The 25,327-nt window shown below is 39.9% G+C and overlaps 1 protein-coding gene across 1 annotated transcript; it reads left to right on the top strand.

Annotated features, from left to right (window-relative positions):
• The first annotated feature begins 15,501 nt into the window (after nt 1-15,501).
• LECT2 (leukocyte cell derived chemotaxin 2) lies at nt 15,502-24,498 on the top strand. Its single transcript, XM_028529034.2, has 4 exons — nt 15,502-15,950; nt 17,378-17,474; nt 18,989-19,134; nt 24,163-24,498. The coding sequence occupies exons 1-4, from the start codon at nt 15,905-15,907 to the stop codon at nt 24,327-24,329; spliced, it is 456 nt and encodes a 151-aa protein (XP_028384835.1). The 5' UTR covers nt 15,502-15,904; the 3' UTR covers nt 24,330-24,498.
• Nucleotides 24,499-25,327: the final 829 nt, after the last annotated feature.

The raw sequence follows: 25,327 nt of genomic DNA, 5'->3' as shown, positions 1-25,327 counted from the left end.
ATGCCAACGACTTTCATAATCCTGTGCCATTTCAGACCCAAATGCGTCAGTCAGGATGAGAAACGCAGGCAGGCTGTTGTGGAGGGCAGAGGCTCTAAAGTCTGCTCAATGGCGCCCACTAGTGGGAGGCCACAAACTGGCCACACGGACTTGCTGGTTGCTAGGGCTCCAACAGCTCCACACTGCTTAAGACACAAGTCCACTCATGCACCTCGAGGGCCAGGAAAATGAGGGAGAAAGAGGAAATGCCTCATCCAAGGCGGCCAGCTAGTTAGAGACAGAGTTGACCTGTTGGCAGGGAAGTTACTTCTGTACAATAGACTAATTGTTCTCTTTCACCCCAACCTTTTATTTAATATTTATTTGTTGCTAGATGCTGGTCACCATATTAAAAGAAGTGCCAAGTTACTATACAGTTAATCCAATATAAAATGTCTTTGATTCTGTCATAATTTAATAACTGCAAATAAATGTTTGGGATCTCTCATGAATATTTTATTGGAATCAAATGGTTCATAGAGATAAATAATATTGGAAATAAGAGTTATAGACATATACTTGGAACTTCTCATGAGTAACCAGAACAGCATATTGAAAATTCTCAAATATAAAAAATCTGACAAAATCCACCAAACAGCTTCAAAATAAGTGTATCCAGTAATGCCATTTACTGGATAATCAACCAATACTTTTAACATGAAGCATATATGTATTCAAATAGTGTTTAACCATGTTAGGAAAACACAAACAGCATATGACTCGGTTCTTATCCCTGAAGACGCTGCACAGCTTCACAAGGAAATGAGATGCACACAGGGTGGGCAAAAGTAGGCTTACAATTGTGAGTATGTGATAGAGTTTATTCTTGTATTATTATTTATTAATTATTGTATTAATACAGCCCAACTGTAAACCTACTTTTGCCCACCCCAGTATAATGGATACAGTATGACTGTAATTCTGAAATAATTTAAGTGTCCCAGAAAACGAGTTCAGAGGCAGTTCCAGAAAAGGGTGCTGACGGATCCAGAAACAGCTAGGAGAGCTTCATGGAGCAGGGAGGACCTGACCTGAACCTTAAGGATGAGAAGGGCTTTTAGGCAGAAGGAAAGGAAGACAAGAGTGTTCAGGAAGGCTCGCCCACAAGGAGGGACGGGGTGGTTGATGCAGGAAGGAGCTCCACAGAGGGAGAAAGTGTGCAGACTGGTCCTGCCACCACTTATCTTATCATAACTTTAGATTCTCAAACTCCTCCCATGTTCCCAGCTGGCCTCTTATTTGCCTGTCTAGCTTAGAACTCAAGGTCAGCCCTTCCAATCAAGCTTGCCAACCTGGGCTTTAACTACCCTGCTCGCCATGTCCTCTGCTTCCATTCCCGGGCAGCCAGACACTGCTGGAGAATCACAGGGCCTGGCTTCCTGGGCCCCAGCTACTTGGCAATCCTTTTCATCATTTCCCATTTCTCAGCTGCAGTGGCAAGTCCAAACAATGCTTAATGTCAAGCTCATGGTCATTTCCTCATAAGCTTCATATTTTCTACTTATCCCATATCAGAAGATTGGGGCTTTTCTGCATGAGCTTCCCAATATACATTGTCCCCAGTTAAAAATGTTCATTGCCACTTATTCTCGCTCTACCTTCACACAACTCCTCTTCGGGTAAGCTCTGTAACTAGGTCCCTTGACACACACATTTTTCGTCTCTGTGCATTCAGTCTTTGGGCGTTCTGAGCTCAGAGGAATGTGAGACATACAAAGGAAAAAGCCCTCTCCTACCTATTTGGACCTGGAGCTCCCATGGTTCCAAGAGATGGGGAAGGAGCAGTCATCGAGAGAGACTGTCCTTGGAGACAGGGCAGTGGATGTAGAAGTGCTTCCCAGGAATCAAGGTCTGCCAGTCATCATTTAACTCATCTGAGCTTCAGTTTGGGCACAGACAAGGAGCAGGAACAAACGAGGCAGTAAATGCAAATACAAAGAGGTGCTTTGTTCTCTTTAATAGAAACACACCAAGGACTAAAGTCTCCTGAACTCTTAAATGGATGGTTTATATGTAACCCTTCTATAATTTTGGCAAAGTAACATTTTCAATTTTTTTATAACAAAATTTTGGGAAGAAAGTGACAAACTATAACTTCAAATAATGAAAAGATACTTTAAAATATTTAATAATGACCAACAAAAACACGAAGTCATTTAGTGGGTGATTTTGTTTCAAAAACCATGGGCCAGAAATCCCTCTTCCAAATAACATTGTTTTTAATCAGTAAGTTGGAACAGCCTCTTACACACTACTGAAAAGGCAGGGGCCTCTGGCTAACCCGAACGCACAGTTCCTCGCAGGGTCTCCCTTTGCCCTCGCACACCACCCACCCTCTGCTCTTCTCTGACGCCCATCTGTGTCTGTGCGGACTGGTGGCAAAATACACAGATGTGTGGAGAGTGCTCACAGAACATGGGAATTAGGGATGTTTCCCTGGCTCGGTTATTTTCAATATGTCATATTTCTACTCTGACTCCTCATTAAAAGTTTAAAATTGGTCAGACCATAAAGAAAGTTGTCAATGAGATTACAATCAAGCATGCAAAGCTTCCATAAATTAAACAAAATAAAATTTCTTGAAATCCTGTGAAGGCTCCCACAGCCAAAGGCTCTGCAGCACGCCAAGCTTCCTTTCTGCTCAAGTTCAACTCCCCACGTCAACACACAGAGTTAAATTCTTATTCCTGCGCAAAGGTGCTGGGATGGTGTGATGGTTGGTTTTATGTGTCAGCCTGGCTAGGCCATGGTACCCAGATACTTGGTCAAACACCAGTTACGTGTCTCTGTTAAGGTATTCTCTTTGTTTAGATTAGCATTTAAATCGGTAGACTGAGTAAAGCAGACTACCCTCCATAATGTGCATGAGACTCAATCAGCTAAAGGTCTGAAGAGAAAAAAAGACCAAAGAAGAGGGAAGTCTGCCCCCAGACTGCCTTTAGACTCGAAGCTTCAACATCAGCCTCTCCCTGGATCTCCATCCTGCCCCCCAGCCAGCACCCACATTTGCAGGAGCAAAGTCCTCAAAATAATTCATTTCATTCCCATTCATCCTCCCTCCCTCTCTCCATACAGACACACACTCACAGAACAATCCTCTCTCTATATCCAGAACTTACAGTTATTTTGAGGACACATACAGACACATTGACTGTTCTGTTTCTCTGGAGAATCCTGACTGGTGCAGATGGGTAGTCCTGTTAACTGCAGACAGAAAACATCTCCAGTAGAAAGAAATGACCTAAATTTGGAATCACAAAGATGCTTCCAGGCTAGGACTATGACATTTTCCCTGGAAACTTCTGTTTCCCTGGTTGTCTGGGAAAGGTACAGTTTAGGTGAGGTGATCTATTCCAAAAATCACATTCTCCATCTTTTATGTCCAACAGATCCAAACAAATTCCTTTTCTTGATAGTTCCTGTGTTGTAATAATAGAAAAACATTTAAAGTAGACTTTGAAAACAGATAATAACACATGTACTAATCCTGAAAAAATGTATTTAAATATTCAATAATGGCATCCCTATCCTCTCTCAGAGCATCCAACACAAATATTCCTGGAGTAGTTTCAGCTCTCCCTAGAGTCAAATGAAATTAAAAAATTCCATCTTTATTGTTGGAAACCAGCAATGAGGCTTGATGTTCAAGGCCCTCAAAATGCCTCACAGAGCCCTGGCTGGTGGCTGCTGGCTGGTGTGGCTCAGTGGATTGAGCACCAGCCTCAAAACCAAAAGGTCGCCAGTTCGATTCCCAGTCAGGGCACATTGCCTGGGTTGCAGGCCAGGTCCCCAGTGTGAGGTGAGTGACAGGCAACCACATATTGATGTTTCTCTCCCTCTCTTTCTCCCTCCTTTCCCTTCTCCCTCTCTCTAAAAATAAATAAAACCTAATGCTTCACAGACTCAGCCAGCTGTTGTGAGTGGATAACCAACACTCCCTCCACCCATTTCACTCCCACACTTGTCCTCATTCTCAATCCAGGGCCCTCCCAGGTTCTCAGTCCTTCCTGGCTTGTTTGCTTTCCTCCTATCTTCACATTCTCTCAGTGCTTAAACTAAGCGCTTTGCGTGCATTGCCCACTGACTGGGTGATGGCTTGCTGTGCTGAACCATGAAGCAGGGTTGTGACTTTGAAAGTCAATCATGTTGACAGTTTCTTTTCTAGGTGAAGTCAACAAGTTCTGCTTGTTTGCTTAGGAGTTCTGCACTTTAATCCCTGAATAGGAGACCATCATTACTTCCATAATCGTAGTTCATTTATCTCTCAGTTTAAGATGTTCAGTTGGTCTGAGTCCATCAGAACAATAGTGCCAAGAATGTGTGTGTTGTAACCTCTGGCAATGCTCTGACCATGTCTGTGTGTGGTGAAATTTCAGGGTTCAAAGCTTAGTGAGCCAATTACATCTGTTTACCATGATTTGGGGTCATCTGTGTTTCCCTAGGTGGCCCTGGGCTGTTTGCTTTGTGCTGGTCAAAGTACTAGCAGATGCTGAAACTGAGTAAAGAAACATGCCCACTGTGGGCCTGTAAGTATTTGATAGAGTGAGGGCTGTCTATTGACTGGGACTCAGTACATTCTGGAATCTTAGAATCAAATGGTCATTTCCCCCACAAACTCATCAGGCAGGATTTATTAATTTTAATATATTTTATTGATTATACTATTACAGTTGTCCCAATTTTTCCCTTTTGCCTCCCTCCCCAGTACCCCCATTTGCTCCAGCAATCCCTCCCTTAGTTGATGTCCATATGTCCATGGGTCATGCATCAAAGTTCTTGGTTTCTCCATTACCTATACTGTTCTTAACATCTTGCTATTTTATACATACCAATTTGTGCTTCTTAATCCCTACATCTTTCCCCTCTTTTCTCCCCTTCCCCCTCCCAACTGATATCGCTCCAAATGATCTCCATAGTTATGGTTCTGTTACAGGGTGCAGCCAAGAGGGGGAGAACCATGCTGCTTTAGGAAGGAGAACCATGTGCAGCCCTGAGGGGAGGAGAACCATGTTGCTTTGAGGAGGGGAACCACGCGGCAGCCATTGAGGGGGAGAACCATGCAGACTTGATGGAGTGGAGACTCCCGCATCCCAGAGAGACAGGGAACCACGCGGCAGCCCTGGAGGAGAGAACCACGCGGCATGGCAGAGCGGGGACCCCCACAGCTTTAGAAGGGGGAACCACCACGTGGTTTTAGAAGAGATCCCGGCGACTCAGCTGAGGGTGCCGGGAACCCAGGGAGGTCTCCCAGTCGAGATGGAGTACTAACTGGGAAGAACCAGAGGACTGCCTGAGCCATGGACTCCTATTTCCTTTCCTGAGATACGGTACTCTGGACTGGGCAAAGGGGGAAGGAAGGAAGGACTGTGTCTGTTTGTGGGTTTTTTAAGGGACTTTGGGATTTTGGTAAAGACATTAGGTCACTACTTTAAGTTGGTATAGCATTAAATAAACGTTTCCTTTCCTTTTCACAAATCTCTGGTAGTGAGAGACGTCTTTCCTCTGGTGGCGGACATAATGGACCCTGGGCCTTCTTTCAATAATAGTATATCATCCCAGGCCCCCCTTGTTGTGTTCTGTAACAGTTCTGTTCCTGTTCTGCTTGTTTGCTTAGGAGTTATTTGGATTCAATTATCGATAGTTGTGAATTTATTGCCATTTTAATGTTAACTGTTTAGATCTTCTTTTTCTTACATAAGTCCTTTTAGCATTTCATATAATAATGGCTTGGTATCAATGAACTAACTCCTTTAGTTTTACCTGGTCTGGGAAGCACTTTATCTGCCCTTCAGTGCTAAACAATAGCTTTGTTGGACAGAGTAATCTTGGTTGTAGGTCCTTACTTTTGGGACCTACACAAAGTGGTCCTTACCACTTTGAATACTTCCTGCCAGTCCCTTCTAGCCTGCAAAGTTTCTTTTGAGAAACCAGCTGATAGTCTTATGGGAACTCCCTTGTAGGTAACTATCTACTTTTCTCCTGCTACTTTTAGGATTTTCTCTTTATCATTAACCTTCAGCATTTCAACTATGCTGTGTCTTGGAGTGGTCCTCATTGCATCCACCTTGTTTGGGACTCTCTGTGCCTCACAGACTTGTATATCTATTTCCTTCACCAAATTAGGCAAGTTTTCTTTCATTATTTTTTCAAATAAGTTTTCAATTTCTTGCTCTTCCTCTTCTTCTGGCATCCCTATGATGCAGATACTGGTACATTTAAGGATGCCCCAGAGGCTCCTTAGCATACTCTTGTTTTTTGAAATTTTTTCTTCCTGCTATTCTGATTGAGTGCCCTTTCTTTCCTTTTGTTCCAAACTGTTGGTTTGATTTTTGGCTTCCTCCTCTCTACTGTTGGTTCCATGTATGTTTTTCTTTATTTCACTCATTGCAACCTTAATTTCTGCCTGGGTCTTTTTTATGCTGTTGAAGTACCCAATGAGTTCCTGGAGCATCCTGATAACCAGTGTTTTGAACTGTGCATCTGACAGGTTGCTGAGCTTTATTTCATTTAGTTCTTTTCCTGGAGTTTTGTTTTGTTCTTTCAATTGGGTCATATTTATTTGTCTCCTCATTTTGGTAACCTCCTTGTGTTTGTTTCTGTGTTTTAGGTAGAGCTACTTTGACTCACTTAGTAGTGTGCCCTATTGTAGAAAAGTGCACCTGTTAAGCTGTTTGAGGTGGAGCCTTAGGTGATCACTGGGCAGGCAACCTGTGTCACTGTTCTGTTGTTCTGTGTATGGGAGGGCTCATAGAGGGGACAATGCCACTGCCTGGCCTCTGGAGTTTTGCCCAAGAAGAATCTGTCTCTCAGCACTCATGCTTCACATTCTCCCCATGTGCCACTGGTGCCCTTCCAGCTGTTGCCCGAGTGCTGAATCCCAGAGCGGGTGGGTCCTAAGTTCATTGCAGGCCCTTTAAGAGGAGTCTCCTAAGAATCCTGCAGTTTCTTCCACTACCTCAACCCCCAGTGGGTTTCACAGCCAAAAGTTATGGAGACTTATCTTCCTGGTGCTGGAACCCTGGGCTGGGTGGTCTGGACTGGGGCTGGGATCCCTTGATCCCAAGGTATCCCTCCTGGTTTTTACATAGCACACATGGATATGGGACTGCCCATTCCCATCTCTATACCACTTTGCGTCTCTGCCCCTCCTACCCATCTGGATGAATGTGGCTTCTTTAGATCCTTGGTTGTCATATTTCCACACGGTTCAGTTTTCTAATTATGGGTGATATTTGTTTTGTAGTCTAGTTGAATTTTTTGCTATAGTTGTGTGTGGAGGCAAGGCATGTTTGCCTATGTCTCCATCTTGACCAGAAGTCAGGCAGGATTTTAAAACCAAGAGACTCTCACTTGAAAAGGATGACTTTAAATATAGAGTAGATCTAGTGTTCCTTGATTGTATATTAGTACTTAGTGGAATACAGAAAACCTTTACTGGGAAAGTTTATGTCTAATTTAAATCTCCTAGGCTACAGTGATCTTATTTTTGTGTAGATGATCACAATGTCACTTAGCTACAAAGGTATGCCAGAGGCAGAGAGTTAACCAGTTCACAAGAGTTCTGGAGAGCAGCCACAGATAAAATATTAGTGGTTGCAAACTGTGAAAGCAATTTTGACCCTCTGTCACTAGCACACAGTAGACAGGAAGACAGAGGACATTTACATTCTACAAAGGTCTGATCACCTCCTATGGGGTCATGGCTCTGATGGCCAGAGACAGCCATACAGCTTCATGTACAGACTGCCAACCTAGAGCTCTGTACCTGGGACAATTATCCTACAAGAATGAAGGAGAAACTAAGACAATCCCAGATAAATAAAAACTAAGAGAATTTATTGCTAGCATATTTCTCCACAGGAGATGCTAAAAAACTGTTTCAGGATGAAATGAAAAAACCACTAGATAATAATTTAAATCCACATGAAAAAATATAGAACATTGGTAAAGGTAAATACATAGGTAATTAAAACAATAATGATAAATCTCTATGTTATAAGCACACTATGTAAAAGGTGTAATTGTACAACAATGCACAAAAGAGGGAGAAAAGAATGGAGCTATGTATGAGCAGAGTTTTTGTATACTATTTCAGTTATGTTGAAATTAACTTGAATTAGATTATTGTAAGTTAAGTTGTAATCACCAGGACAAGCATTAAGAAAATAACTAAAATGTATGTAGTAAAAGAAATTAAAAGTACATTAGAAAATAAACATATCTGAACAATTCACTGAACACAAAAGAAGGGAGTAATAGAGAAATTGAAGAATGAAAAACCTATTTGCAGATGACACAACCTTGCATAATAAAAATTGTAGGGAGTCAATCAAAACTATTAGAGTTAATACTTTTCATTTCTAGAAATGAAATTAAGGAAACAATTCCACTTTATAACAGCATCAAAAAGAATAAAATGCTTAGTAATACATTTAAGAAATTAAGTACAAGATTTGTACCCTGAAAACTACAGAACTTCATGAAAGAAATTAAAATGAACCTAAATAAATAAAAAGGTGTGCCAAGCTCAGGATTGGAAGATTTAATATTGTTAAGATGGTGATAATCTCCAAACTGATTTACAGGTTCAACTCAATCTTTATTAAAATTCCAGGTGCCTTTCAGCTTTTTCTCAGAAAATGGAAAGCTGATTTTAAAATTCATATGGAAACGCAAAGGATCTAGAATAACTAAAAACAATTTTGAAAAAGAAGAAAAAGTTGGAAGATTCAAACTTCCTGATATCAAAATTTACTATAAAGTTACAGTAATCAGGTTCGCATGCTATTGGCATAGGACAGATGTATCTAGGAAAGAGAGCTTAGAGTCCAGAATTGAAGTAGATTGGTTGATTCAATTTTGACAAGAGTGCCAAGAAAATTAAATATGGGAAATAATAGTCTTTAATGAATGAAAAAGGGAAAATGATATCTACATATGAAAAATGAATTTGGATTCTGTTTCACAACATATACAAAAACTAACTCAAGATGAATCAAAGACCTAAACCAAAGAGATAATATTTTAATTCTTTGAAAAAAAACAGAGGTTTAAATCTTCATGACCTGGGATTAGACAATGGCTTCTTAGATATGACACCTAAAGCACAAAGAGCCAAAAGGGAAAACAGATAAGTTAAACTTCATGTAAATTAAAAAGTTCCATGCTTCAAAGGACACTATCAAGAAAGTGAAAAGACAACCCACATAATGGGACAGAATACAGCAAGTCATGCATCTCACAAAAATCTAGTACCCAGAATCTATAAAGAACTTTCACAACTCAACGATAAAAAGATAAGTAATACAATTAAAAACTGGTCAAAGGATCTATAGGGACATTTCTCCAAAGCAGATAGACAAGTGGGCAATAAGTATAAGAAAAGAAGTTGAGAGAAATTCAAATCAAAACCACAATGAGATACCACTTTATATCCACATGATAGCTATAATTAAAAGACAGATAATAACAAGCATTGGTGAGAACTTGGAGAAATGGGAACTCATACATTGCTGGTGGGAATGTAAACTGATGCAGCCACTTTAGAAAACAATTTAACAGTTCCTCAGAAAGTTAAACACAGTTAGCCTAGGACCCACCAATTCCACTCCTAAATGTATACCCAAGAGAACTGAAAACATATGTCTGCACAAAAACTTGTGCATGAAAGTTAACAGCCAAAGGTGGAGATCATCCAACTGTTCATCTGCTGATGAATGGGTAAACCGAATGTAGTATATTCACTCAGTGAAACATCATCCACTCATAAAAAGGAACAAGGCACTCCTAGACATTACCACATGGGTGATCCTTGAAAATATTATGCTAAGTGGAAGAAGCCAGACACAAAAGGCCATTATTGTATGATTTCATTTATATGAAATGTCCAGAATAAGCAAATCCATAGAGAGAAAAAGTAGATTAATAGTTGCCAGCAGCTGGGAGAAGGAGGGAATGGTGAGCGACTGTTAATGGGTATGGTTTTCATCTTAGGGTGATGAAAATGTTCTGGAATTAAATAGTGGTAATGATTGCATTATTTTTTTACTATACTAAAAAACCACTGAATCATATACTTAAAAGAGTGAATTTTATGGTATGTGAATTAAATTTCAGTTTAAAAAATGATTATGTTAGCAGATGTAAGAAACACACACAATTAACATCTATAACGGTTCCTTCACTTCCAAGTCCTAAAGAAACACTGACACCTTCTCACCACATTTATTCTGGGGCTTTTTGTGTCACCTGGCCTACCTCCAGTACTCCCGGTTGAAAAACATGAGCCTGGGGAGCCAGAAGGGCAATCAAGGTCCAGGGGCCTATTTGGGGTCACTCAACCGGGAAACATTTTCTGGTCTGTTTTATTATGGGAAAGGGAGACGTCAGGCTGGGTCACACAGTTGGTTGGAAATGTCCTGAAAATTGTTCATCTCTTTTTGCTTTCATTCCACATACATTAAAAGCCACTTCTCCAAGGGTTCTAACAACAAGGGATCACATCCCCTCACTAGAGAGGAATCATGTCCACTGAAAATCAGTTTTCTTTCTTCTCTTTTCTTCTCTCTCTCTCTCTCTCTCACCTATTATCTCTCTCTCTACCTCTGTTTATTTATTTGGCTTTTAGTAACTTGATAAACTTGAATCATTCTCCCTGATTCTGAGTCTAGGACACTAAAAAAAAACAACTAAAGGCTGGACTCTGGATTAAGGTAAATTCACCTCAATTAAGTATGACCAGTAGATTTGAATCCACATGCTCATTTCCATACACCAACAACTGGGAAAGATTCTAGGATGCGCAAGATCATGAGGACACGTCTGAGTGTGGGGTGGCAGAACAGCAGGCTCGACAAGGACCTTCTCCCTGGACACAGGGAGGAAAGGACAGTATGTGCACCGCCCATCTGCCACCCTGACTTAGATGATGCTTCCGCCTGGGCCTCCAGCCAGAAAAGCCCTGGCCACACCCCTCTGACCTTGCAGTGCTGCGTTAGACATGACATGAAGTTGCACTGTGTGTCCTCTAAAAAAGAGAGCTTTATACCTCAGTAATTTACAACCTAATTTAAAACAAATCAAACCTAATACTCCCATTGTAAGGACCACAGTCTGTCACCTCCCTTATTCCATCGATGAAAAAGGAAATGGCTTATTAGAAAATGCCTCTTGAGCCCTGGCTGGCGTAGCTCAGTGGATTGAGCGCGGGCTGGGAATCAAAGTGTCCCAGGTTCGATTCCCAGCCAGGGTACATTCCTGGGTTGTAGGCCATAACCCCCAGCAACCGCACATTGATGTCTCTGTCTCTCTCTCTCTCTGTCTCTCCCTCTCTCTCCCTCCCTCCCTTCCCTCTCTAAAAATAAATAAATAAAATCTTTAAAAAAAAAGAAAAAGAAAAAGAAAATGCCTCTTTAGGTTCCTGTCTTCTAGGATCAGTCAATGATCCCATACCTTAGAAAACTTAAAAACAATTCTTCATATTAAAATTAGTTTTGTAATCAAATCCCATTCCCTTGCTTATTTCATATCCTAAAGCAGTGACCAATGACTCATACTTGTAATTGTTTCCATTCTCTGTCGACACAGAGGATTTGGGTGGGGGTTAGGGCAGGTAGAATGCGTGATTTAAATGTTTACTTAGCATTTCCAAATCATGGAAGACACGTACTGGAGACTCACCATTAAACCATGGCTTCCACCAGCCAAAACATGTGTCTTTAAGCCTTCTTCACTGTCATCATTACGAGGCCGACTTCCATAGAGCTGTTCTGGGTGTTGCCCCGGTGTCTGAACGCATTTGATTAATAAATCAGCAGCTTGACACGGCCTGGTGTTTCCAGGTAGGTTCCTTCCAGTGAAGCACAGGAGGAAGAGAGAGGCAGGGAGCCCGTGTACTTGGTCAGGTCACCCAGGCCACCCCTCTGCAAAGCACAGTGGCCTGATGCCTTTCACAAAGGCTGTCACACTGCAGATCCACACAAAGATCCAAGAGACCAAAAAAGAATTCCCATGCCCTCTCACTCATGTTTCCTGCAGCTGGGAAAACCAAAAGGGTTTCATTTACACTTTACCCAAATGGCAGCCCTCGGACATACGCAGCACTTGAACTCTTCTGCTATTTAGTGTTCTATTAAAACCCTTGGTTTTGCATGTAACTTTGAGTGTGACACTTGCCTGAAGACAGTACATATGTAACAGAACATTGATGTTTTCCTGACAAGAGACACTAGATAAAAATTGAGAAATACATATACCCCAACTGTCTGAGAAATTGGTTTTAATAGTTTTTGAAGTTTGGGTAATTTTTGCAAGAAGAAGGTGTTACTTATATAATCAGAACAATGATATAACTACTTCTTAAAAACCAATAAGGAAATTACCAACAAAAACACAATTAGCCTTAAGAGCAGAAAATCAAGTGTTTACTTTGGCTTATAGCTTATCAGAGAGAAGTAGGAGAGGAGAAAATTGGCAAGGAAAGATGTCTGCCTGTGCATGCCAGGGGATAAACATCTTTCACGTTTATCTACAGTAGAGCACGGGGCTCAGAATCAGAGCACAGAATGCAGAGTCCCTTTGAAGTACACATCCCACACACAAGCACAATACACGGGCTGCCGGAATTTGCCCACAAACAAGGCCATCTTTGATGAGATCCTCTCAGGGCTTCATGTGCCTATTCTAGCCACCAGACAGTGGAAACAGACTAAGGCTTATGTCTGATTCCACTTCCTAGTAGATGAGAAGAAAGATACCAGCCCAAGAGTAGGAATACACTTGTTCCGATTCCTGTATGTGCTCCACTTCAGCCCCTCAGTGGACAAGCCCCTGCCATCTCCATCCATGAGATGTTAGGCCAGGGTCAAGGGCTCTGCCTGGGGTGCTAGGACAGGAAGAGGGAACTAGCCCACGCAGAGGTCACCATTATGACACCAGTCTCATGAGTTCACTGCCCTCACTAAATGAAAACAGCCAGACAAAACAAACATGAGCTCTGATTTTAACAGAAAAACGCTACCAATGACTGACTTTCAGGAAGGGCCACCCCATGTTGTGCTTACAGGTAGGAGCCACTAACACTACCAAAAGTCTAGGAACTTGCTAGTCCTCATTCTAACACATGCTAAGTTTTGGAGCTTGTCCATCTCTATTCAAGTGGAAAGCAAGGAGGCTATTTCCTCATTGGTGGGGATATAGTTTGGTTCAGATCAATTCTGTGAACACTTATCAAGGCTTTGTACTGGGGTTTGGCCTCAGAAGCTTTCTCACCATCTCAGTATTGAGCCTAATTTTTCTTTATCTTATATTCCTTATGCTGAGGCCATGCACTTAAACTTGTAGCATATAAATGGTAGTAGTTTAACTAATTTTGAACCTGTTTTTAGACTCAAGAAAAGTTAAAACTAGTTAGCTACACAAATTCAATGGCCCCAAACAATATACTGTATATTCCATACAATATGTGTATAGCCAGGTACGCTGGCAGGGTTCCCCAGCCTTTTCTTCTTCCAGCTAACTCAAATGTTATTACATCTCTAACGATGTTGTCCTGTAAATTTGTATTTTTAACTGGGGAGAGAATAAGACTCTATGCTAGGAGGTCACCTCCAAATTTATGATTTTGGCCTATGAAACAGTTTCTCTCCATTGTTTTCTGTATGTGATTTAATATTAACCAACACTGTTATGGTCTGAATATTTCTGTCCCTCCCCAAAACCATATGTTGAAATCCCAATGCCAATGTGATGGTACTAGCAGGTGGGGCCTTTGGGACATGCTTTAGGTAATAAGTGTGGATCCCTTGTGAATGTGATTAGTGCCCTTGCGAAAGAGACCCCAGAGTTCCGTCGCCTCCTTTGCCACGTGTGAAGTCAGCAGTCTGCAACCTGGCTGAGCGCCCTCACCGGAACCTGACTGTGCTGACAGCCTGATCTTAGACTTCCAGCCTTCAGAATGGTAAGAAATAAATTTCTTTAGTTTATAAACCACCCAGTTAATGGCATTTTGTAATAACAGTCTGAATGGGCCAAGACAAACACAAGATATTAACACATAAAAATCAATTTGTTCATAAACTCCTAGAATATGGCCAGCCTTCTCACTTTCATATGTCAACATGAGCTCATTGCCTACCTCGTGGGAGGAGAAGACACAGGTACAGAGAACCAGAGGTAAGATGGGGGAGAAAGCCAAACCTTGCAATTGGGCAAGCTCTACTGCAATAATTTAACTCAAGTTTTTCTAAAGAGAGATGAGAATGATGTGCTGAAAGAGACAAGTAAATTTTAGTCTCCATGTAGGTAAAACAGTTTTTATCACCACTGCCATCAGACTTGAATTACAGTGCATTTGAATCTCTCTGCCTCCTCCAGGCTCTATCTTTGGCAAAAGTGCTAAGAAAAATAAAATGGTCAAAGCAAAAGACATGAGGAGAAGTGAGGTCAACTTATAATGCTGATAGTTGAGGATATCTTGCAAAAGTTAAATGCCCTTCAGTAACTGTAACCCCACAAGTAACTGTACATCCACATATATTTACTTATGAGGAAGTAGAGCTCAGAGAGGATAAAGGTCTCGTTCAGAGACATCTATTGACAGCCCAGGGTTTCCCATCAAAAGATCTCTAACATGCAGCAATCATCTGGACACTCCTCACAATCACCGATTATACTCAGAGAACTAGGACAGTGCCTCGGGCCCTGGATGCCACTTCAGAATGGACATAAGCCAGCCTCAACCACAGCCAATGTTCAGTTAGCTAGCTTACATTCGCTTTCATTCCCTTAATATTTCCTTAAACACAATGGAGTTTATTTTATTCAGTAATTCTGAGAGCTGGGGATTCTCTAACGTAAGTTAAGAGGTGTGCTGTGCTAGGCTGGCTTCAGCTGGGGAGGCTTGGCTAGGTCGGGTGAGTCTGCTCCACGCGACTGTCACTCTCTCCCTGGGCCAGTAGGTTAGCCTGGGAATGTTCTCCTCATGGAGATGGCAGAACACAAGGTAAGTGGAAAGACATAAGGCCCCTCAGGGGTCAGGCTGTATGGATACACTGTCATGTCTGCCTCGCTGTATTGGCCAAAGTGCATCATATAACTGAACCACAAATCAAAGGCTGAGAGAGTCCCTTTGCCTCTGGGAGGCATGGCAAGGGTGTGGGCGCAGGGAGGGGTAGGAGTAGGGGACACAATCTCAGTCCCCCACAGCTACTGACGAACGACTTAAATGGGGCTGTTTGCACAGAAAATTCCAGGGCTTCATCTGCTATTAAGCATAAAACAAAGGAGATGCTAATACATGTTAGAAATATACAAAAAGTTCAGAGAACAATATAACAAGTACTCATGTATCCACCTCCAATAATTAATAATTAGTATTTTTATATTTGCTTCTGATCTTTTCCTTTTTATAAAGTGTTGTAGAATTTAAGCACCCTGCACATTCCCCTACAACTCTGTTTTCTTCCCCACTCTGAGGTAACTATTATCCTAACGTTAGTCTGTGCATATTTGTGTATTTGTGTTATATCTGCAGTTATTCATGAAGCCACAGCCCCGACGACAGTCACTCTTCACCCAGTCTTATCACTTTCTGTTAATGTTTAGTCAGCATTTCCAATAAAATTAGCTTCTTCAGCTCAAAAGCTTTTATATAGGTCCTACATGGGAACCAAATAGCTATCCATAGAATATTAGAATTTGACTTGCTCCAGTCTCATATTTCTTGTCTCATATTAAGGAAATGACAGATGCAGAATTCTGGGGCTAAATAGCTAGAAAATATTTACTCAGACTTGAACATTCTTCAAAGAGTGTGGAGCAATTATAATTATCAGAGGAAGAAACATCACAGGGAAATAAAAGCCAAATGTTTTCCTCAAGAGTCCTCCTTTTGGCCGTTTTGATTTCAACTGGTAAGTCAAAGATACAATTTTAGAATCTTGGCTAAGTTCTCAAAACTGATTTCAAGGACAGATTGAAAAGTCGTTAATAGCACACTCACAACAGAAGCTTGTGCACTTGGTTATTAAAAATGGAGTAAGAAGAATGGGGGGGGTGGTTCTCAGTGATTTCCACCTGAATGTTCTAGGTCTCTAATGAGAAACATAAAGGGGGATGGGAGGACTTTAAGACAAGTCTTTCATTCTTGGTCTAGAACTTAACTGGAACATAATTAGAAAACAAAAAGTTTGAGTAAGAATATGATTTAGAAAATTCCCAACATAGAGCCTGGTGTGGACTAGGACAAAGGGAATGCTCCCTCACTAGCCACAGCGTGAGAGGAAAGTCAGTCAAGTAACATATTGTCTAGCGTGTGCCTCAGTTCCCAAGGATAAGTATTAGTGGCCAAAGTGATGGCACTGTATCTCGATCAAGGTGTTGGCTTCAAGGTAGAAGACTTTTGAAAGAATATTAAGGAATATACATAATGGCCATATTCTGTACCTTCTCTTCCTAGCACATATATTAATAGTAAAATATTGCTAAATAAAATCAGTGATCAAATGAACAGGTACTTGTTTTTGCTTGTTTTTGTTAGTTTTCATGTGAAAAAATGAATTTGTAAACTGCACATCTCTGTGAACATTAACATTGGAAATTCTAGAAATTGAATTCAACTGAACATTTATCAAGTGCTTACTATATTAAAGTTGCACTTAAAACAAAATTTGCACAAAATACACAGAGAGAGCCAGCCCCCTCCTCCATGTTTTACTGCTTCATAGTTCTTAATGTGATTTTTCTACCGTCTTCCCCATCTTCTCACTCCACTCTAAGCTAAATTGGTTTGATATGTTCCTATTTCTAAGAATCTCCCTCTTCCATGTTTACAAATATGAAAGAGATTTATTTAGTGTTGAATAAACTTTGCTAGTTTGAAGTTTGTTTTTACTTTGATGCAAATATTTTCTTAGATTTGACTACTAGGACTAACAATAAGGAACACATTTCAGTGTTACTTCAGAATTCCTGGAGTTATTTCTTTGAGCTCTGCTGTTTATTTTTCTTAACCTCATGCCAAACAATGAACAAAGAAAACCTGGAAAGCACAATTTATGCCATTTATTGGTAGATAATCTGAAACTATAATGATGGAGGCTAATACTTATAAACACACAAATACTTTACATGTCATAAAATGGACTTCTGTGGCCATGGAAAAAGCCAACTTTACATCTGAATCAGGAGTTAAGGAAGATCTTACCATAAACTACAGAAAGTTAGGGGAAAACTGTAGTGAAAACAAGGTTTTCAGAATCCACTGAAAGACTTACAAGGCAAATGGAGACTGGAACTATGTGAGGTCAGGAATCTGCTTCCCATGTTTCTCCCTTTTTAGCACTGGCTGGACCATGGGCTAATATATGTGCTGGCAAGTCTTCCAATGAGATTAGGACGTGTGACAGCCATGGCTGTGGCCAGTACACTGCTCAAAGGTATGTATGGGGTTTCACCAGTAACCACAAGCTCTTAGGGCTTTTAACCTCTTTGCTTAGTGCCCTTGCCCTACGTTTCCTCAAAGTGCTCGTGATCGTCTCCCTCTGACAGCAGGAAAACTCGGAGATGGAACCAGTTACATTACTGTCTCTGGAGCAAGTTCTTGTCTTTAACTTCCAAGACAAGAACTCTGCTTCAACTAGGGGCTCGGCAGTGGAAACAGCATGGAATAAGGAAAACAGGACGAGGAACAAACACACTGTTTTCCCTCAAATGTTTCACCCAGTGACTTGTTTCATCAGGTTTTTCCAAGGTGAAACTCAAACATTACTACCTCATTTTATAGATGAGGCACTTGAATGGAGGTACCAAAGGGCTAAGGGTCCTGCCAAACAACTGGAAGTGGTGAAGGCTGGACTAAGATTTGGGCTTTAGGACCTTCTTTCCATCAAACCACTGTTACTGACCCAGGCTCTGGGAGCTGACCACCAGAGGCTGGCCCTGAGCAGCCAGTTTCTTCCAGACATGAGAGAAACACTTGTGAATTTTCAGTAACATACAGCATCACATTGGGAATACCACCCTCTGATGAAACAGCTGTGTGTCCAATTGCATTATTGATCTCCATCCTAATTACAGTGGAACTCTCACTTACACAGATACTACTTACAAAGTTACCTCAAACACCTCAAGTGTACACGATCATGAGCACTTAGGCATATAGGAGATACACCTAAGAGATGGGAAATATGGAAAAATGACCTCTGAATTGCCAGTATTAAGACTCAATTAGTTCATACCCTAAAGTTTATGCACTTGACTTATACAATAAATTACTGGCTCTTCACTTGGAACCTGCTCAGTGTTGCTTACATAATTGAACCAAGCTGGTGAATGTGATTTTTCGGGTGGTAGCCTATTAGAAAGGAGAACAGGCTGGTGAGTAAGAGTGGGCACAGTGGCAACAGCGAGGATTATTAGAGACAGCCTCAAGAAGCCTTACAATCTGGGAACATGCTGTGTTTGTGCCATATATACTTTAATGAGCCCACACAGTATCACTCACTACATTAAAATAGCATATACAATAAATGATGTTTATAATAACTTCTGGATCACTGAGGGAAAAATAAGACGTAGGGTAACATAAGATTCTTTTATGATAGACTCCCATAAAAAGACTTTCCTAAGTGGTCTACAAAATTTACTTACATGGATTGCCTCATTCCCCCAAAATGCAATATAAAAATAATAACTGATATTTTTCAAGGCTTCCCAAGTGCCAAATACTATCTTAAATGCTTTAATCTTTACAACATGGTTATTACTACCTTCGGGAGAGGAGGTTAAAGATGGACAAAATGGAGTGAGGAAACCTGGGACATCCCCACATGTTCTAGCAGCTTCAATTTTCTGATACCCTAGTCTGAGAACAGAGGGCTGACACCGCACTGCTGGGCAACAGTGCTCCCAGGGAAGTTCCTCAGTCCGTTCATTCTTATCTACACCCTAGGAATCATAGGCCTCACCAGGGTGTGGATGTCTTGTGTGCTGACGGATCTGCTGTGTATGCACCTTTCACCGGAATGATCATGGGCCAGGAGAAACCTTATAAAACCAAAAATGCCATCAACAATGGTGTTCGGATATCTGGAAGAGGTAAGAGCTAGTGTGTACTTTTGTATGTATGGGACACATACGGATGCTTGATGTTTGCTTACTGAATGCATGCTCCGTAACAGAGGTTTCATACCTCCTTCACGATGATAAAACCCGTAACATAAAGGACATAGGGTCCCCAGCTAAAACAGCTAATGCACTTCCAAAGATGTTCCCCTGGTTTCCATGGAATCACCTTCTTTATGCACACACTCCGCCTAACTCTCCAGCTGCCTGGGAGCTTTCTTCCTGTGGCCCATGTGGTTTTGCTGAACAATCTATAAACAAAACCACTTTCAACAAATATTAACTATCATGAACAGATTTACCAGAATCCCACAATTGGAAAATGTTGGCCTTTCTGCAAGAATTAACTGAAATATTTACAAAGGCCTCTATATTCTAGGTAAAGCTGGGTCTTCTGGTACTCTAGGTACTGGGCTTGTTGTTTGGTTGTTTTAATTTGTTTGAGATATACACACAGAAAAGTGCACAAAGCATTATACAGCTCTGTGAACTTTTGCAAAGTAAATACACCCACGTAACCAGTACTCCGATCAAGAGAAAGCAGCACCCATGGTACCCTTTGTGCCACCTTTTAGTCATTATTCCCAGCAAGTGCAATCACTTTCCCAACATAGTTTTGCCTGTTTTTGAAGACAGTATGAATAGAATTAAACAGCATGCAATTTCTTTCACTCCACATCATGTTTGTGAGATTCATCCATATTTTTCATGTTATTTTAGCTCCTTCATTCTTATTGCTTTATAGAGTGTTCCATTACATGCATATATTTTCATCTATATAATCATTCTTTAGATGGACACTGAAGTAGCATCCAGCTTTATGTGATTATGAAAATGCTATGAACTTTCTTGCACATGTCTTTTAATGAACATAAATATGCAATTCTGTTGGTAGTGAGTCCAGAGGACAATCCCTTCACCAAGCTAGCACTTTGTGAGAGAGCCCACATCCATGAGGAGCTATGAGGTAGCTTAGGCCTGAATGACAAGAGAAGCTGCTGCCATTGAATGGAGTCCAGTTAGTAGCCAAAGCCAAGGTTGGCATGGTTACCTAACAGGCAGCAGAGGTGAAGCAGTAATCAGCTTCATGTGAAGCACACAGATCTGTGGCATTGTCCAGTTAATTATGGTGACCCTAGAATGAAAGAGATGGGCAGCCTACTAAAACCTTGTTTGATTTGTATAATGGAAACACTCTAGGTCTGATGAACAGAATTCTGACTTCAATCATCACAATTATGGGTTCCAAACCACCCCACCCCAATTCCCAGACTTGAGCCAGTTCAGTCCCAGAGCCCCTTGAATGAAAGGGAGGCTGACTCTCTTTAAAAAGGGCTCTGTCACACAGCCAAAAATTTATACTGTAAACCTGACTTCTAACTATCTCCAAAGGGACCTGCTGCCATCTAGCAGAATGACTGTACATTGGGGAAGAAGAATTAGGCTTTTCAGAGATTAGTGGACACTTACTCAAAACTGATACTAATTCCTGGAGACTAAAAAGACCAGTCAGACTAGGGGCTTCCAGGCTCAGGCAATCAGTACAGTATTTCATCAGGGTCCTTCTTACAGTGGGCCCAGTGCCTCCACAAATCCACCCTGTGGTATTATAATTTTCCCAGTTGCATAATTAGAATCAATATACTCAGCAACTGGCAGTGTGCTGTAGGAGAGTAAGTGCTGGATCACTTGGTGTATGCGTACTTTCAATTTTAGTACTATAGACACTGGTACAGTTTCCCAAAGTAGTACTATCAACTTGTACTCCTCATAAGGGTGTATGAAAGTCCCAGTTGCCTCATACAGAGTACTTGGTGTTACTTATCTACTTTTCTCATTTCAACCATTCTGATGGGTGTGTAGTAATATCTCATTTAGCTTTAATTTGCATTTCCCTAATGGCTAATACCATTGAGCATCCTTTCATATTTATTGATAACATAGATACTGCCTTTGGTGAGGTGCCTATTCAAGTATTTTACCCTGTCTTTCTTGCCTGCCTTTTTCTTATTGGTATGTAGGAGGTTTTTTTGTACTGGGTTGGCCAAAAAGTGCATTTAGTTTTTTATATACAATGGCTCCAGTGGTACTTAGTTGTCTTTAACTTTATTTGAAACAATTTTGTTAGATTGTGTTGTGACAGCTGTCATACCAGCTGTCATTTTAAAAAAAAGTATCAAAGTTGGTGAATTTTTGTGCAACCATTCTAATATTGAAGATAGAAGAAGATAAGCAACACTTTTGGTAATAAAGCAATACTTTATTAGTCCAAGAAAGGTAAAAATGCAACTGAAATGCAAAAAGATCTGTGCAGTGTATGGAGAAGGTGCTGTGACTGATTGAACAGCACCTTCAATGTCAAAAGCGATGTGAAGTTTCTTGGTATTATTGACATTTGGCCAAATAATTCTTTGCTGTGGGGCTGTCTTATGGATTGGAAGATGTTTGGCAGCATCCCTGGCCTCTACTTACTAGAAGCCAACAACAGGAGACAGCTAACATACTCCAAATATCCAGATCAATAAAGTTATTGGTGAAAATGAAAACCATGTCTTTTACTTTACAGAAAAAACTAAATGGACTTTTTGGCCAACACAATGTTTTCTGGATATGAGTCCTTTGGCAGACATATGTATTGTAAATATTTTCTCCCACTTTATGAGTTTTCATTTTTTTAAATCCTCACAAGAGGATATGTTTACTGATTTTTAAAGATAGAGAGAGAAAGAGAGACATAGAAAGAGAAAAATATCAATGTGAGAGAAACATTGATTGGTTGCCTCCTGCATGTGCCCCAACTGGGTACTGAACTTGTAACCTAGGTATGTACCCTGACTGGGGATCGAACCTGCAACCTTTTGGTGTATGAGACAACATTCCAACTAACTGAGCTACCTGGAGAGGGTGTTCTTCACTTTCTTAATGTTTCTTTCAATAAACAAAAATTCTTGTTTTTAATGCAGCCCAATTTAGTAATATTTTCCTTTATTGTTAACACATATTTCCACCCTGAAGCCATAAAGATATTCTATGTTCTCATCAACAAGCTTCATTGCTTCATCTTCCATATTTAGATATAATTTGATTTTATATATTTATAAAATTTGACATGGGGTCAAATTTTTCTTCATACTGATGTCTAATTGACTCAGTACCATTAACTTGACAAGACCATTTTTCCCCCTACATTTCAGTATCTTTTATCATAAATGAGGGTGTGAATATCCATGGCTCAATTTCTCATCTTCCCATCAATCATCTGTCAATCTTTCACAAATACCACACTGACTTAACTACTACAGCTTTAAAATACATCTTGATACCTGATAGTAAAAATCTTCCAACTTTGATCTTTCAGGTTGCCTTGGCCATTCTTGGTCATTTGCATTTCCAATTATAGAATCAGTTTGTCAATTTCCACCAAAAAGCCTGCTGGGACTTTGATTGGATTTTCATTGATTATATGCATCATATTGAAAAGAACTGCTATCTTAAAAGTAATGAATCCTCTAGGAAATGAATATATTATATCCTCCATGTATTTAGGTCTTGCATTGTTTTCAATGTAGATGTCTTACATATATTCTGTTTATGTATAGAGTCTGGCAGAAGTAATGCTTGCTTTAGTATGGTTGGTAGGCTAATAATATGGGTATAATAATTTATAGTGTTAATTTAAACATTTCACCTAAAATTTCATATGTTGTGCTTGAGTGTGATATTGTTATGTTACAGAATTACATGCTTATGATTTTGTAATAAAAGAGATGTTATTTGTGCCAGACCCTGTAGGTACAAAAGACACAACTTATTAATTTTGTTTAGATCTTCTATGGCAGTACTATACAATAGGAATATAATAAAAGCCACAGAAGTTATTTTAAATTTTCTAGAAGTCACATAAAGTAAAAAGAAACATGTGAAATTAATTTTAATAATATATTTTACTTAACCCACTATCTCCAGAATATTTTCATTTCAAAATGCAATTACTATAAAGATTGTTATTTTACCTAGTTTGGGTACTGTCTTCAAAATCCAGTGTGTACCTTGTACTTAGAGCACATCTACCTCAGATTAGCTGCATTTTAACTGCTGACGAGCCACATGTCTACAGCCTTACTTATGTTTTCTGTCCACTTGCAGTGTCTGCAATGGCAGACATGTGTTGAAGTCTTCTATGACTACCAGCTTTCCATCTATTTCTCCTTGTACCTCCTGAAGTCTCTGTTTTGTACAGATGGTTTCCACGTTATTTAGCACATGGGTAATTGAGACTGTTGCATCTTCACTGGATTCAGCAGGTTAATTGTCCTCCTTTGTCTTGTTTCAGTGCTTTCTGGCCTGAATTCCAATCTCTGGTAACAGGACCCTAGCTCTTGCTTTCTTTTTGGCTTCCATTTTCTTGGCAAATATTTGTCCAGATCTTAATTTTTAGCCTTTTCTAATGATTGTGGGTTTTTTCTACACAGTATAGAACTGAGTTTTCCTTTTCAAGTTAGTAAGAAAATCTATCTAATAGATGAGTTAACATTTATAGATATAACATGTATTTGGTCCCAACACTGTCATATTATAGTTTTAGTAATATATTAACTTGATTTCTCTAGTTGCTGGGTCTTTAAATTTTTTCCTTTTGGTATTTAGAAATATTTGTATTCTCATGCCAGTCATTTCCATTTGTCCTTGTCTTTAAAGTCCAATAGTTTAATTAGAATGTATCTTAGAGTTGACATTGTTCTAGGTCAATTTTCTCAGGTATCTAGTGTTTTTCTGCTATTGTTTAATATCTTTACTAATTTTCATTTAAATCTATTCTTTCTTGGGCATCTTCCAATTTTTGTCTTTATTCCTGGCATGATTTTGTCATTTTACTCTTCCCTCAATGAGTTCAATCAACTCTTTTTGTTCTTTTCCTTCATTTCTGTTATTTTTTAAATTTCTGACTAAAGACTATTAAAGTTCAGATAGTGAATAATTTTACTTCTTCTTTTCTTTTAGGCTTCTGTATTAAAATGTTCCACATTAAGCCAATTAAATATAAAGGTTCTATCAAGAAAGGAGAGAAACTGGGAACTCTATTGCCCTTGCAGAAAGTTTATCCTGGCATCCAGTCCCATGTACACATTGAAAACTGTGACTTGAGTGATCCCACCGTGCACCTATAAATGGAAGACAAATGACTAGACCTTTTACATAGAAAGCCATCTCCTTAGAACCTGAATGCATATCCTGCTTTTCAAGAAATTCATGCTCAAATAGAAACAGAATAAATGCATGGAAGAAAACAGTATGTGGATTTCAACCCACTGCCACTTTCATGTTTTTGCATGTCAACTAATTTCTCAGGGCTTGCTGATCTTTCTGTAACCTATGACATCTGGGATGGTGTGATTTTTCTTTTTAAGATTTCTTAGTCCTAAATACATAGAATAAACAAACACATAAATTAAAGCTGGTTCAGACTGCATTTTTAATTATTCTAAAATTAGATTTCTGCCTTAAAAAAGCCTGAAACTGTTTTCATGGTGTAAGAATAGAGGGTTGTACAATATTGGAAACACATACACACTTAATAAATATTGATGGAATTAACTGGAGGCTCCTTTTGAGTTAAGCTTTTGGAGAATTTCAGCAATTTCCTTAGGTTTGTCAAATTGGTTGGATCATGAGCTGCTTGCATGGACAAAATAGAATTCCTATGTCTTTATATTTACACAATCCCACATTGCATGTAAGTGGTAGATCTTCTAGGTAATGAACAACTGTGGTCTAAAAAAATATGTAATATTCTAGATTTCAGTATGATTGCATGACAAGGGGTACTAGAAAGTACCCCTGAAAGAGGTCTATCCTAACCTGAAAAATCTCATGGAACCAAGTCAGTCAGCCTCATGCAGCCATATAATAGCTACCTATTTCTACACAACCCTCTATATCTATATTATTCTTTCCAACAGGTACCAGTGTGAAATAAAACCATGCAAATGTTCAAAGGACCAGAAATAGTACGGCTCCCTAGATTTTAGTCAGTCAGTAAGAAATGAATAAGTTGAATTCATCATTCTGGAAACTTTCTTCATAAACTTTTGCTTAAATCCTTCTGGAATGTAGAAAACTGCAGCAGGATGACTCCATTCTTAGTGCAGTTGTTAGAGGAAAATGT

Source organism: Phyllostomus discolor, chromosome 13 (assembly GCF_004126475.2).
Source record: "Phyllostomus discolor isolate MPI-MPIP mPhyDis1 chromosome 13, mPhyDis1.pri.v3, whole genome shotgun sequence".
Taxonomy (NCBI): Eukaryota; Metazoa; Chordata; class Mammalia; order Chiroptera; family Phyllostomidae; genus Phyllostomus; species Phyllostomus discolor.
Note: the sequence above shows the minus strand (reverse complement) of the source record. Positions and strands in the feature narration are given on the sequence as shown.